Consider the following 15811-nt stretch of genomic DNA (forward strand, 5'->3'; position numbering starts at 1 on the left):
CAGGTCAAGTGGGAGTCGATCTCTGCTCAACACCATGTGTGTGGCTCCCCAGGGCTGGAGAGCACTGCCCTCATCTCACCATCTCACCAGCTGTGCATCCGTTAAACATACTTATGTGGTTTATCAAAGAGTATATTCTATGAGACCATCATATAGAAACCAAGAGATGACTGTCTGGTTTATCTATAAAGTGAGGGCAGTTGTTGGACCAGAACTAGAGCAGCTTCCTGGTCTCTTCGCGCCCTGGTGTCTCAGCAGCCAGGCCTGTCACTGTGCCACACATACAAAAAGGACTAGATTTGTCTGACAGGAAGCCAGCAAATTCATTTCTGTGATGAGTTGTAGGACAGTCATGCTGGAAGAGAGCATTGTTTTTCTTCCAAGGTTTGTATGTAATTGCAGGAGTGGTTTTCAGACTTGGAAATTGTAATACCACTTAAGCTTTTTAGAATGGAAGAGAGGGAATCACAAAGGTGCAGATCCAAGCCCAGAGAGGGTAGGGAACTCATTCAGAGGCACACAGTGTGGTGGTCTCACAGGCAAGAGATGTATTTGTCATTATACTGTAGATGGTTATATACAGGGACATCAGCCACTGGTCCCAAACAGCTGTTTCTCACATTCTGAATGTCAGGCAAGTTGCCTAGGGCTCTGGAGGGGCTTCCCTATTCACACCCTGCAGGGGCCTGTCTGTGAATACTGCGGGGACCTTTGTAGATAGCCTCAGGGTTCCACTAGTTGCCCTTCAGTGATCAGGCCCTCAGTCCTCCCTTTTCTCCCTCTTACAGTGGTTACAGAAGGACCTTCAAGGGACAGAGAAAGCACCTTGAGGAGTCAGAGCCTTCTGTGTCCATAGAGGCTGTGAATATCCTTTCTTCACACCTCAGTGCAAGCCACTGGTTTGTCTGCAGAAACCGGAGGGCCAATTCCTGACCCTCCCAATAGAAGACCGCAAGGCCCTCGTACCTTTCCTTCTCTGAGCGGACGACCCTGGCCAGCAGCTCAAAGAGGAGCTCAGCCCAAGCTCATCCTCTGGTTTTCATTGTCAAATGCCCACCTTGCTGGGTCCAGGGGTCCCCGAGATGAATTGGCTGTCTCTGCTCCCAGTCTGTGTCATGGCAGGGAGGGGAGAAAGACAGCATCAAGAACTTCGTCTGTTCCAGGGTGAGAAGTGGTGTGAGCGTGCTAGTCAAAGAGCGCAAAGCAGGTAGAGTTCTGCCTGGGCAGGTCAGGAAGACTTCCTGGAGGAGTCCGTGTGTGACAAGGCATGGAAGAACAGCAGCAGAGGGAAGGCGTTCCAGGTGGGAGGAGCTCAGAGGAGTGGAAATGTGCTAGAAGTCCCATGGGGAGTGGCAGACGGGGGGCACAAGGAGGCAGTCTTCTGATCACAGCCGAAGTTTAGGTTTCAGAGGCTGGAGGGAAACGGAACTCCTGACACTACTTGGAATTTAATATTTAACCCTCTCAGTGTTTACTTGCTCTCCTGTCAAGAGTGTCCTTGAAGTGCTTTTCGGATCCCATGGAAACCTTCCCTCACAGCCCACACCGCATAGTTCTGCCTTTTGGTGACTGACTGGGAACGAAGAGGGCTGGTGTACCCACCGGCTTGCTCCCCTGCCCTGTGGCAACCTAGGATAGTGGCTCAGAATCTGATTTATTAGCAGCAGTCTTTTTGCCACTGAGATTGTTCTTTTAAAACGCTAAAGGGCTGTCTTCCTTCCCCTGTCCTGGGCCTGGGGTTCTGCCCTCCCCAGTGTCCCACTTGCCCTGAGACCTGCTGGGTGCAGGGTCTACCGGTGGGGGTTAACGAGCCGTTCTTGTGTTCTTTTTCCCAGCCTTACTTTTATTCACTTCCCCATAACTCTCTCATCTGAACTCTCTAATATATACATATTTGCATTTGCAAAAACCTAAGTTCCTTTGAAAGAGGAGGAAAAATTAAGAAAGACTGATCTTCAGGCGTTCGATCCTGTTACTGTTTCCTGATCTGTCCTGGGGGAGCAGGTTCAGAAAAGCACCGAACAGCACTTCAGATGCCGCGCTTGCGCCTCTCCTCTCTGCTCGGCAGTGAGTTTTCCAGTCCATCGAGAATGCAGGGGCTGCTGGCACCGGAGCTGAGGCCAGCACTGCTTTTCGAGGAACGTGAAAAGCCTGGTTAACACCAAGCCCGGGCAAGCGTGACAACCGGCCGAATGCCGGCCTTGTGAACAGCCCATGGGATCTGCCTGGAGACAGACTTTGTTTAGTAAACTTCCTAGCAGTGGCCCGTACACAGAGGGAGTGCTCCCTCCCTGGCTGCGCTGACCTCGCCATGGCTTCCAGCAGGGCTGCTCCCCGTGGCTGTCCAAGGAGGGACGAGATGTTATTTGTCAGAGGTCTCTGTGTTGCCTGATAATGTTTGGGCTTTGAAATTTTCTGCCTGCTGGTTGGGAGGGACCCTTTCTCAGATCATCCGCCACCGCCTCGCCTACAGCCAGCGCGGACTCTGGGTCAGGATCTGCATTCTCAGGGTCGCTTCTCCTTTCTGATCTTCGGCTGTTTGGTGCTAGGAAGTGGATTCCCTCTCAGCTTCTGCGGCCGGGGCAGGCTGCTGGGGTAGGGAGTCATTTTTGGTGGTGACACTATCTGAGGGGCTGATGTGGCTGTTTCAGATTGTTCTGTGTAGTCTGGGAGAGCGGCCTTCTGTCGTCTGGGCAGAGGCTTCTCGTTGCCCATGCACAGTGGTTCTGCAGGTGGGGGCCGACCTGATGCAGGTGATGGAGAGACGCTGGGATGAGGGGGGCCGCTGGCCAAGGTGCGCTCAGGAGGCCCGGGCACCATTTCACACAGACCTGTGACTCGCTGCCTGCCAAGGTCTGAGTTTAATAAAGGTTTGTTGAATGACTAATGAAACAAATAAGGGAGTGCCTGGTTGTGTTAAAGCCTGTTGGGGGCCACATATGTGACGTTCTTGGTGTAAGAAATCTAGGTGAGGGTTTCACAGGGGTTGCTGTTCAGGCTGTGAGGGGGTGTGTACAGATGCTTGCCTTGTACCTCCTGGACCAGGACAGGCATGAAGGACCCCCACGTGCCCACCCACGAGGAATTCACTGTCCGCACTATTCCTCGGCAGTGTCCATGGAACCCAAGATGACCCCGACTGATAAAATAATAGACAGGTGTTCTCCTTGTAAGCAGAGCTCCCGGGAGGGCCCCACAGAGCTGGGCGTGTGAGTGAGGCTCGGGGTATCATTAGACATTGAGAAGACATATACATGGGGTCGTGTTCAATGCAGTGCTGTTTTCAAATCAGCAAGGCAACCGCGTAATCATCCTTACGAAGTGACTGCGTTTTAAATACGAGACCAGGGAAAGTGTGGACCTGCCCCATGAGAAATGAGGGAACTTCTGCCCCTCTCACTCTCTCTTTTTAGAAGTTTCATAGGAATATGCAGGGATAAAAATCGCAGGATGCGTTTGTTGTAAGTACATGTTTTTATTCACTCAGCCTGGTGAGAACAAGCACAGGGCTGCTCCACCCGGAGGAGGCAGAGCGGAATCTCCTAGTGCCGTTTATCACCCAAGAGTTTATTTTAAATAATTTTTTCCCATGAAGATTTTTCTAAAATTAATTCTCTACCTTAAAACCTCCCCTCCCCCGTACAAATCTCAGCAAACAGGAATTCCCTACTTTTCTAACAGTGCTCTGAATCAGATTTAGTTTTTTCTTGATGCCTGGTGGGTGTGAGTAAGCAAATGAATGAATTGAAGGAATGAATGAATGGCTCGTGGCTGTCACTGTAACTGCAGGTGCTGAGGGACTTTGCTCCTTCATTGAGAGCCTTAGACTATAATTTTGAGCTTGTGTGTGTGTGCCTGTGTGTACGGAGTTTCTAGGCTCTTGCTGCTAGCAGTGGGTCTGTCCTATGTTTGTTTCCACTTTTAATGCCATTTCCATCTGCTGTGACTGGGAAAATGGATCATCAGAGCTGTTTAAGTTATTCTAACGTGTGGTATAATTAGATTCTTCGGGGCCAGAGTACATAAAGATTTTCTGTATGAACTCTGCCTTTTTTTTTGGTTGATCTAAATCCTCCAAACACTTTCTCCCTGTGTGTCAGCTCTCTGCTGGTTACAGCACCAAGTACCAGGCCTGGGAAAGGTGAATTGCTGCGGGAAGAGGAGTTGGCAGTGGCTGGGAGGGGTCTGTACCTGTAATATCCACCGAAGGGCTTACGAGAGGCACTCGCCCATCATCTGGGGACTGATGGGGAGTGGGGGGAGAGGACTGTCACGGGGGCACATGGGCTGGGCATGAGCACTATGGCCAGGGAAAGAGTTTGGTGAGGCCGATTGGAAGCTTTTAATATTCATATGGGCATTTCCTTTTCTTTTTATCAAAACTAAAATTGTGACTGATCATTACCTCAGCGTTAATAGTGAGTCATTGTGGTGATTATATTTATTAATGACTGTAGATAGATTAGAGTCTCTTGGGCCCAATTAAAGGCCTCAAGTGAAACAAATTCAGTAAAGTCTTTGAGAGTTTTTCAATTTCAAACATTGAGGAAGTTCTACACTTATTAGCAAGGAGAGGGTTTGACTGGAGGAGATGGATCTGTAGCACCGAACCATTAGTAAGCTTATTCTTAAGAGTGGAACCTGGATGGTCCACAGGGACCCTGTGGTCTGGCTCCCCACCCCTCCCGCCCTCCTTCAGGCTGGGAGACAGCAAGGAGGGTGCAGTTTAGGTCAGTGAATGTCCATCCCTCAGTCCTGGGACTCCACCATAGTGTCTTCATCTCAGGAAAGGTTGTAGTTAGCGATTTCTCATTTGAGAGGTATTAGGATGAGGTTGCCTTTTACTCCATACACACGTTACACCCAAAGACTGAGATGAACCACAGCACTAATTCTTCGGATCAGTTTTGTGTTTTATTTATCCCAGGGGTCGTTGATGATACTTTGAGCCATTTTAGCACAGCGAGAGTGGGTGTGGGTCTTTCAAGAAAATAATGCTATTTCTGGCACATTCCTTCTCTCCCAAATAGAGCGGGATATGATGAGAAAGCTAGAAAACTATAGATTTTTTTATTTTATTCGAAAACCACTCTTCACATCACCCAAGCCAGCTGTCTCCATTTCAGAGATGTGAAAACTGAGGCTGGGGGACAGAGTACAGCTTGTTATGGTCATACTGCTCCTGGTAACCAAGCCAGGTCCAGAGCCCCAGTATTCTGACTCACAAACATATGAAGACACATAATAAAAGAGATAGTATAAAATGATGAAATAGGATTTTTTGGCTTGTTTGGCAGAACTTAGAAGTAGAAATTGTTGTAAGACAGTGTTGGTCTGGGTCTGGGGAAACAGGGCTTATCGTATGTCGGTTGTAGAGAGTAAAATGGTAAATACTTTCTGCTGGGCAATGTGGCAGTAGGAGAAGCTTAAAGGGTGAGTTTTTCCTAAAGACGTAAATAAGAATGGCCCTGGCTGGGTAGCTCAGTTGATTAGAGTGTTGTCCTGATATACCAAGGTTGTGGGTTTGATCCCTGGTCAGGGCACATACAAGAATCAACCAACGAATGTATAACTAAGTGGAACAACAAATCAGTGTTTCTCTCTCTCTCTAAAATTAAATTTTAAAAAGAAGTAAATGAGAATTCGCATTAAAAACTAGCCTCGCCCGGCCGAGTGTGGCTCAGCGGTTGAGCCTCGGCCTAGGATCCAGGCGACTGGGGTTCGATTCCCGGTCAGGGCACATGCCCGGGTTGTGGGCTCGATCCCCAGTCGGGGGCATGCAGGAGGCAGCTGATCAGTGACTCTCTCATCATTGATGTTTCTATCTCTCTCTCTCACTCTCCTTTCTTCTCTCCGAAATCAATAAAGATATTTAAAAAAAAAACAAAAACTAGCCTCTAAGCCCCGGCTGGTGTGGCTCCGTTGGTTGGGCTATTTCCTGTGCATCAAAAGGTTGCTGGTTTGATTCCTGATCAGGACACATGCCTGGGTTGTGGGCTCGATCCCCAGTCGGGGGTGTGAAGGAGGCAGCTGATCAGTGTTCCTCTCCCACATCGATGTTTGTCTTTGCCTCTCCCTCTCTCTCAAAAAATATTTTTTTAAAAAGAATTGCTCTTTTCTCTTCTAAACTAGCTACTGAGATGTTGTTTAGCATCATTTAGATTAAAACATTGGAAAAGTAAGCCTCTGGAAGGGGATTGGTTAAGTTTGTGGCCTTTGTACAAAGTAAATATGAGACCATCAAAAGTGATGTCTATGTGTTGTCTGGGTTTTCTTTTGAACACTCCAGCCAGACATTGAAACTGCGGGGGGGGGGGGGGGGGGGGAGGGCAGCGGGATGGACGTGCAGAATCTTGATAACGGGAAACTGGGTGATGAGTCTATTTGAAATGAGGCACGATTAAAAGATAAAGTTGTGTGCAGCCTCGTTTTAGAGTCAGTTGACTCAGTGTTTCCTGTGGGCATGACTCTCTGCCATTGGACTTTGCTTCCCAGACTCACTAAAAAGATGCTAATGTTGAAGTTCATGGATTATCATGGGAAGCTATTTATGATATATTTGAATGGAAAAGAACCACAAATAGTTGTGTACAGAATTCTCATTTGGTTTAAGTAATATACAAACCCATATGTAGAAAACAGATGGCGTGTGTACACCCAAGTCAAAATCACTGGGTAGGGAAATTTTTTTTTTTAGCTTATCTGATCTCCCCCTCGCCCCTACAGCAGACTAGTGTCTCACCTGTGAGATTTTATGAACCAAGTGTCTAATTAAATATGTTGCTCTTTTTATTTAGGGAAGAGTATGGAGGAAATCAAGAAGGTGCTGTTGCTGGTGCTGGGCTGTGCTGTCCAGGTAGGGCTTGGGCAGAGGTGGAGGGGGCCTGCCTTTAGCCACCTTGTGTTTAGATTTGTGGGGATAAAAAGCTCCCCCTTAGTGAGGTAGGAGTGAAACTGCCTTCAGCCCAACATAACACTTCGTCCCTGACTTCCTGAGAGAAGGGATCACTCGATAGGTGGGGGCCGATTCTAGTACCAGGGCACCTTTGGCAAGAGGCAGGTGGGGATTCCTCAGACCAGGGTGCCATTAGCAAATTGTCCCCAGTATAGCGACACCTAGAGCAAAGGTCAGAAACTACGTACAGCCTGGGGGCCAAATCTTACCCACCCCCTGGTTTTGAAAATAAACTTTCATGGAAACAGAGCCCCACTGGGTTGTCTCTTTGTGTGTTACCCCTGGCTGCTCTCACACCAGTGGCAGAGCTGAGACAAGTGGCCCGCAGACTCTAAAATTGTTTTTACCATCCCGCCCTTTGAAGATGAAGTTTGCCACCCCCGCTTAAACCAGGTGTTCTTTACTTGTTTAGAAATCATCTGGAGAGCTTGTTTCACGTGCAGATTTCTGTGTTTCGCCCCCAGTGTTTTCAACCTGATGGGGCTTTTTAAAAACAAGCTCCCCAGGTGATTCTGGTGCACGTGGTTGAAGCAACTTCTAGAGAAACCTCAGCTTCTAGAGAAACCTCAGTCTAAGGGACAGTAGGGAGGACAAGGGCGGACAAATTCTTGGTTATAAAGGAGGAAGCTGGGGCTGGGCTGGTAGTTCATTTGGAAACTCTTTCTGTGGCTGTGGTAGGCCCAGGTTGCCTTACTGGAATGCGTCCATTAACACGTGTTACCCTCCGCAGTGTGAGAGAAAAGAGGAGTTTATTGACAGAATCAAACAGCTGGACATTGAGACCCAGGCTGGGATTGTGGCCCATATCCAGGAGGTAGGTGTGTGGCTGGCTTTGTGGGGCTCAGCCGTGGACCCCCACTCCTGTGGCAACCAGGAGGCAGGCTTTCTCCACCAGGGAAAAGTTTAAAGACTACGTCACCCATTCGTGATTTTACTAAGTTTAGGTTTCAGACACCACAGAAATATGGAACCTGTTTGGAAGGGTAGTCATCGGCACACTAAAATAAAGTGGGGGTAAAAATTTAAAAATAATTTTAAAACACCTCAGTCAAGTCTTCTTTTGCCTGCCCCTCTTGCCTAATATGGACTCAGACTATTTTAAAGTACTGTCAAGTAGTTTGGGCTCAGAATTTGATTTACAGGCCCTGAAAATATATTCTGGCAAATGTTACCCTGCTTCAAATGGTGTATTTTCACGGAGAAAGATTCTCCATGTCCATCAGTGACATGGCAAAGAGACATGCTGCCTCCACTTGGGAAGTGAGAAACCTCCAGGTCCCAGAAGGGCTGTCGCTGTAGACTCAGCCCCTGGGATGGGGTCAGGAGGGCACTGCACTGCGGGCAGCCCCTCTGCCATTGACCTTGGCAGAGGTGGAAACATCAGCGAAGTGGTTTCCCTGGAAACTGAACCTGTGGGGGAAAATACCCACCTGAAAATTTATTTCCCTGGCATCCTCCCGAACCCTCCCTCCAGAAGGAGCATTGTATGTTTTAATTATCTTAGAAGATGTGGTTTAGCCTTCAGTCAGATTGGACAGATGAGATAAAGGCATGAAAAAGACAGGGGCAGGAGCACATAGGAGCAGGTGTGTGACTGGCAGGGGCAGGTGAACACAGCTCCCCACGCCGGGGCCAGGGACAGGCTGGGCTGATGGGTTCCCAGCCTCCAGGTACCTTCAGGTGGTGGTTTCAGAATCGGCACTGGAGCAGGAGATGGATGCAGCTGGAGGGTCCAGTGAAGCTGGCGTCCGGGGAAAGTCAGCATTGTCATAAGTACTCTTAGCCATTCGTGTAGGTGAATGGCCACCTGTCAGCCTGATAACAATTCTGCCTTTTAATTTTCCTTGTGTGTCCACATGTTTTGAAAATGTATATATCTGGGTACTAGGCCCTTGCTACTCACTGTCTTTCCTGCCCAGCCAGCAGGATATTTAAAATAAAAGGGGGGGTGGAATGCAGCCCAAAAAGTCCTATGTGATTATCAAATTCAGGGCTGGCCATGGGGACTGGGCTTCAGAATTAGTTGGGTGCTTCTCCAACAATCAGGTGCCTGGGCCCCACAAAAGACCCACTGACTCAGAATCAGAGGAGGGGCAACATGAGCCTTTAATTAAAGCTGCTCGTATGACCCATGTGTGGTTGGGGTTGCGTCCCAGGATCCCCTTACAGACATGAAGGGCCTTTCCCAGGCACTGGTGTGGAGCAGGCCTAGAACCCTGCCTGCGTCCCAGATCCAGGCCTTTAGGGTGCCCATACCATGGACTGAGACTTCTCCCAGTCTCTGAGATCTGCTGAATCCCTACTTTTCCCCTGTGAGGTGGGGAGAGGTAAGGAAGGTGGGTGTCATTTGAGAAACTGAAAGGCCCTGTTTTCTTGTGGGTTGTTTTTTGTTTGTTTTTTAAATTATTCTCTATCTCCATTTACTCTTCTGGAAAATTTAAGGAATTTTTTTGGTGCGCCTCAGTGAGTGGATTTCCATTTGTTTTCCCCTTTTGAGGCCTGGGTGCACGAATACTTCCCACACTGAGGACGAGGACTTGAAACAGACCTTCTGTGTCCTCTGGCTGGTCTGGGGGGTCAGGTTGAGAAGGTGGGGTCAGCAGTTGGTGGAGAGGCTGCCGGGTGAGGACTTGGCCGCGGGCCGGCGCTCCCACTGGCAGAAAGGGGAAAACCAGGTGGTCCTACGTGGCCTGTGGGGCTGAGATACAGGCTTACCTGAAAATTATTTTAGGTTATGAAATATTTCCCCGGAAAATAACGTAAGATTGTTATGTAACTAACATTCTGACATAATAAGCATTTTAATATTTTGCCGTAATCGCACTAGATTTTAAGAGATAAGATATTATTCCTTTCCTCACCTTCCCACTCCCAAGGCTGACGTTCTCTGTGTGATAAATTGTTGGTGCTCCACTAAAAATATCTGAGGACTGTTGAGGGAACTACTGCATTGTAAGGAGTGCCTTCTGGTATTAAAGTCAGTGACCTCTTTGAACCAGAGTTGAAAGCAGAAGTGGTTTGTGTTGGTAAAGAGCTCGGCTGCAGAGAATGGCTGTGCTTGCTCAGGAGCCCCCTGCCCTCCCACCACAGAAACTTTGTAGATGAAGGTTAATAAGATCAGTGACATGGGTCAGCTGTGGGAGAGCCTGCCTGGCCCCCGAGGCTTCGTCTTGGGAGGTGGGTGCTCTTCGCCACCGCCACCCCCCCCAGAAGCTGCTCTCTGCCCGGCCTCTGCAGCACTGTCCCCGTGTGTGCCCTCAGGTCACCCACAACCAGGAGAACGTCTTCGACCTGCAGTGGTTGGAGGTTCCGGACGTGGCCCCGGAGGAGCTGGAGGCCCTCTCGAGGAACATGGTGTTTCACCTCAGGAGGCTCATAGATGAGCGAGATGAATGCACGGAGGTGTGTTTGCAGGTGGCCCAGCAGCCTGGTGGGGCAGGTTGGGGAGGGACTTGGGCCTGGCGCCCTAGTAATGGGCCGTTCTCCTCACCCTGACTCTTCCTCTCAAGCCTGTACACCGCCTGGTCCTCCTGGCCCAGTTTCTGCAGGGGCAGGACATGCAGCGCACAGTCATCTCTGGGACACCTGTGTGAGGACAGGAGTTGAGCTTGGGACCCTGCTCCATTCACACGCCCCTTTCTGTCTCAGTAAATATATCATCACTTTTAAAAAGTTATACCAGCCCGGCCGGGCGTGGCTCAGTGGTTGAGTGTCGACCTAGGATCCAAGCGATCGGGGTTTGATTCCCAGTCAGGGCACATGCCCGGGTTGTGGGCTCGATCAGTGACTCTCTCATCATTGATGTTTCTCTCTCTCTCTCCCTTTCCTTTCCTCTCTCTGAAATCAATAAAGATATATTTTAAAAATACATAAATAAAAAGTTACACCACCTTTCTCCCCCTTCCCTCCTGATTTTGCAGTCTTGGCTGACATCTTCTCTTTTACTTTCTTCCGTCTTTTGGTCATTTTTCACCAAGTTCCAGTGCAGGCACTGTCCCGGGCACAGGAACACATGGTGAGACCCCTCTCTACCCTGCTGCAGATGATCGTGGACCTGACTCAGGAGCGGGACTACCTCCAGGCACAGCAGCCGCCCAGCCCCCTCAAGTCCTCCAGCGCCGAGTCCACACCCAGCCCGACCAACAGCCTCTCCAGCGAGGACAAGCAGCACCTGGCCGTGGAGCTTGCGGACACCAAGGCCAGGCTGCGCCGGGTCAGGCAGGAGCTGTGAGTCCTCCAGTGGCCCCATTCTTTCTGCGCTTGTTTCTGTATATGTGGTTCACTGCCGCATGGTGCAGCAAACGGGAGAGCTCTGACTCGTACCCTGGAGTCACTGGGCTCTATTCCAAGCTTGGTCCCTGTTTGACCATGGGCTGGTCCACGCCCACCCCAGGCCACACAGGAGGGGTTCTGCTGGGTCTTTAGGGCTCTTGCCAGTCCAGAGATCACAGACTTACAGAAGCAGCCTGCTATTCACCCTCAGGCCCAGTGCGGGGCTCAAATGGCCACACACTGGTGTGTGTGTTCTTGGCTGGAGGGAGGATGTCTCTCTCCTGGTCTGGTGAGCTTGTTCCCCCTTTCCTGCAGCTGGTGATGTCACTCTGCCTGTCATCTCGGGAGCCCCCGCCCTTACCTCTACACCAGTGGGCCTCACTGCCTGCTAGGTAGTGGAGGAGCACAGTGGCTCCTGGGGTCTCCTTACCTGTCCAGCACCCTCAGAGGAAAACTCAGTGTCTGGTGGGTGTAGTCTGAGAGCAGGCATTGAAAACTTAAAAGTGACATTTGAGTCGAGAGCGTTTTTGCAAGCCCTGCGTGCAGACTCCCTCCTCACCCCCAGAAGCCAGGTCCTCTTTCCTTTCCCCACCATGGTCTCCCAAGGTGGGTTGCTAGGTGCTTCTGAGGAAGCCCTCACCACTCATTCTCCGAATTGCCCCCAGGGAGGAGAAGACAGAGCAGCTCGTGGACACCAGGCATGAGGTAGATGAGCTGGTGCTGGAGCTGCAGAAAGTCAAGCAAGAGGTGAGCAGGAGGCCTGACGTGTGTGGAGGGGGTGGGAGGCTAGGATGCCCCAGTAACCGTGGCCCGAGGTCCAGGAATGTAACCACGGGACCTTCCAACAAAGGCCTGTTTCCTTCCCGCCCAAAGCAACGCTGCCTGAGAGCCAGTAGTCCTGAGAGCTGCTGTGGGGACATGTTTTAGTGACAGCGTGTGGGGCCCCCATGCAGCGGCCTGCACTTGGAGCTGCTCCGCCACCAGGAACTGGCTTCTCCTGGGACTGCAGGGACTTGGCCCTTTGTTCCCCTCCCCAAAGGGTGCCCTGAGCTAGGTCTCCTACCTTTGCTCACCTCCCAGAACGTCCAGCTGGCGGCCAGCGCCCGGTCTGCTCGCGCCTACCTCGATGAGCTGGACTCCCTGAGGGAGAGGGGGAGCCGCGTGGAGAGGCTGGAGGCGGAGCTGACGCGTTTCAGGGAGAAGCTGAAAGATGCAGACTTCTACAAGGCCCGCATGGAGGTGAGCCAAGCCGGAGGGCCCCAGGATCTCTGTCCTGGATGAGGGGCGGGGAGGGGAGGGGAGGGGAGCCAGCACCTCTCCAGCTCACCCTTTCCCTGCACTCAGCCTGTCTGCGGGACCCCCGACGGCCTCCCTCTGTTAGTGGGAGGAATGGGGTCGGGAACATGGTTGAAGGGCCCTGGTTCTTTTAAGGTTTTTCCTTCTACTTCGTGCCACAGGGACAACCTGTCTATTCACATGTCTATTTTTTTAGACGTCTTGCAATTTCTGTGGCTAAATCTTGCCAGGACTGTTTCCTTTTCTGTAAAACAGATTACTGTACTACCTCATGAGGTTTTCACAGTGAAATACCTGGTATTTGGGCAAGTCCCATATTAGTGCTCAGTGGTTAGCCTACTCTGACACCGAGGTCGTGGGTCAGTTCAGGGGAGGGTGTCAGGGCTAAGGGGGGGACGGAGACCAAGACCCGGGCAGGGTTACTGACGGTTTGACCACTCACCCTGACTGCTTCACGTCAGTAGCAGGTTCCAGACCCCCTCTTTTCCAAGGACTTGGGAATTTTGCCCCTTTCAAAGATCCCAGGGTTTAGAGGCAGTTTTTGAAGTCAGGATGCCAGCTCATACTGAGTGGGCCTGCTAGATATAAGAAATCATCCCCATTGCCAGCCAGGAAGCTTTTGAGGGCACTGAGCACAGGTGTGGGAAGCACAGGCTGTCCCTCTCCCTGCCCAGCTGCTGGCAGGCAGGTGTGCTTGGGGCAGGCTGTTTGGCCGGAGACCTCAACCTGCTCTCCTGCTCTCAGGCCCTGGGATCCCTGGGCCAGGTGGCGGCGGGTTGGGGATGGCTATGGTCCAGGCTTGTTTGTTCCTCCCACCTACTCAGGGTAGGTCTATTTCCCCAGCAGTGTTAGGGACACACTCGCCCTACCCTCTGGGTGCTATGCCAAAGCCGCCTGGCCTGAGCAGGGGTGGGGGTGGGAGACCAGCTCTCGGCTTTGTCCTGGAAATGGTCCACTGGCCCTGCTGGTGACAAAAGGCATAAATCTGCAGCACAGACAGGTGCTGGGGCACGGCACACGTCACTTACTGGAAATGCCACAGTTGGGAGAGCCCAGGGCAGCCATGCACAAGCTTCCCCAGATGGCTGCCTCTGCAGCCCCTCCTGCACACTGGGGACCTGATGCAGCCCCCTTGTCTCACTCAACACTCTGTCCCATGGATTGTGGTGGTTGCAGGGCTCAGTCTCTGTCTCTGTCTCTTCCTGGCCTGTCCAAGCAGCCTCATAGTCAGGCAGACACAGTGACTTAGCACCTATGTGGTGCTAAGCCCTGCACCAGGAGCAGGGATCCAGCACAAAGCAGGACTCGCTCCCTATACTCGGGAGCTGCCGAGCTTTTGGGGGGTTTCGCATGGGGACCCTTTCCCATGTTCTCAAGCTTCATGCCTCTGGATAATAACAGCAATAGTTTTCATATTGATTAATAATTTTGCTTTGAAGTTAGAAATGCCTTAAATTTTGTATTAGTTTAATTAGTTACAGGAGAAATATCATGGTTCATGGAGTCCAGGCCATGATAGAGGATGAGTCACACTATTCTCAGAAGCCCAGAATATCAGGGCCCAGTGGAGGCCAGTGCTCGTGCACACATCCTTAGGTCAAGGTAATTACAGTAGCCTGGCAGACTGTCTGCACCCCCCCACCCCGTTAGCTCTGTCGCCAGATTTTCTGTGTGCACCTTGAGCCCCTGAGGGCAGGGGTAGAGTCTCATTCGACTGCATGCACGCCTGGGGCATAGCACACACAAGGCACCTGGAAGTCACCACACAAGTCAAGTAAACACCCATCTCTCAACAATGAAAAGGCTTTCAGTCTGGGGAGAAGGACGCGGGGGGGGGGGGGGGGGGGGGGGGGCAAGACAAGGACGACGGATGGACTATGAGGTTTTGTCTCCTTTGGGATGGTGACAGCGTTGGATGTGATGGGCAGCTGAGCGAAGAGCGAGTGAGTAACATGCGTGCTGGCTCATGTTTGTGGACATCCACCATGCGGGGGACCCTCCTCTAGGTACAGGGGGCCACAGATGGCCCGGGGGCCCTCCCTGAGAGCCTGTCCAGCATCACCACAGTGCCACGTGGGAGGAAAGGGACTGGGCATTCAGGGTGAGGGAAAGGTTAATTTTGGTTAGAAAAATATGGAACAGAAATTTCCTTGTTTTGTTTTCAAACTTTTGGCAGCTTCTTTGTGGTTCCTAGTCTGGTTTACGGAAGGGTTAAAACAACAGCCAGAGGAGAGGCCTGGGCGTCCCTAGGCACAGTGGGAAGTGGGGGTGCACTGGGTGACCCTTGACTTCCTTCTGCAAACAGCCATCCCACCAGGGCAGGTGGTGCAGGACACAGGCGGAGAGAGTTCGCCTGGAGGGTTCCTCTTGTCCCATGTTTTGTCATTGGCTCAAATTCCCAACAGCAAAGGTGCTCTGTGCGTCCTCAGCAGGAGGGCCAGGGGGGCCTTGCCTCTCCGGCCCCCCCCCCCCCGCCCCCAGAGTTACAGCTTCCTAGGCAGTATTTGTTTCTAGAGGTGGAGACTTAACCAGCACAGTCATTCCACTTGCTGGTCCCATCTTTAAAAGGAGTGGTCGTCCAGGCATCTCTGAGCCCCTCGCGCCCTGGCATTGTGGGCATAGGCTGTAAGGCGTTTCTAGTGAGCTTGTCCTGCCGAGCCCCTGTCCACAGACGGGCCCCTGATGCATGCAGGGAGGGGCAGGGCAGGCTGACAAGGCAGCTAGGAGCTGGCAGCGGTCGGGCCTGGTGCGGTAGCCACACACTCTGGGTTCGTTTGTTTGTTTTTTGTTAATCCTCACCTGAGGAGTGAGGAAGTTTTTCCATTGATTTTTAGAGAGAGTGGAAGGGAGGGGGAAAGGGGGGGGAGGGAGAGGAGGGGAGGGGAGGGGAGGGGAGGGGAGGGGAGCTGAGTAGTTGTAACAGACATACCACCTGAAAAGCCAAAAGGATTTACTCTCTGGTCCTTTACAGACCCGTGGTCTGGCCCACAGTAGGTGCTCTGTGAGATCTTTAAAATGAGCGGTGATAGCAGCTTAGGGAGCTGCTTCCACGTGCAGGGACTGTGTTAAGCTCTAACTACATCGTCACATTTGAGCCTCCTGGTGGCCCTGCGAGGTTTAGCAGCCACTGTTCCTCTCATTTTTCAGAAGAGAAAGCTGAGGATTAGCGATTTGCTCAGCATCATAGTTGGCAAGGAGGTGGCTTTGGCAGGGAAACACAGCTGACTGCCTCCAGGACCTTGGCCTTGCCGAGGAAGGAAAACATGGGTGGGGTTGTGGAGACACAGG

General features: G+C 51.5%; 1 protein-coding gene across 1 annotated transcript in view; it reads left to right on the forward strand.

Annotated features, from left to right (window-relative positions):
* The window catches only part of CCDC88C (coiled-coil and HOOK domain protein 88C), a 111007-nt gene that overhangs the window by 48378 nt on the left and 46818 nt on the right, over positions 1-15811 (forward strand). Inside the window, exons 5-10 of the mRNA XM_016205705.2 lie at positions 6798-6856; positions 7686-7769; positions 10217-10357; positions 10998-11182; positions 11893-11974; positions 12308-12466. Coding sequence (XP_016061191.2) covers positions 6798-6856; positions 7686-7769; positions 10217-10357; positions 10998-11182; positions 11893-11974; positions 12308-12466 — 710 coding nt within the window. The remainder of the gene's footprint in view (positions 1-6797; positions 6857-7685; positions 7770-10216; positions 10358-10997; positions 11183-11892; positions 11975-12307; positions 12467-15811) is intronic.

The sequence above is a fragment of the Miniopterus natalensis genome, chromosome 1, assembly GCF_054644295.1.
Source record: "Miniopterus natalensis isolate mMinNat1 chromosome 1, mMinNat1.hap1, whole genome shotgun sequence".
Taxonomy (NCBI): domain Eukaryota; kingdom Metazoa; phylum Chordata; class Mammalia; order Chiroptera; family Miniopteridae; genus Miniopterus; species Miniopterus natalensis.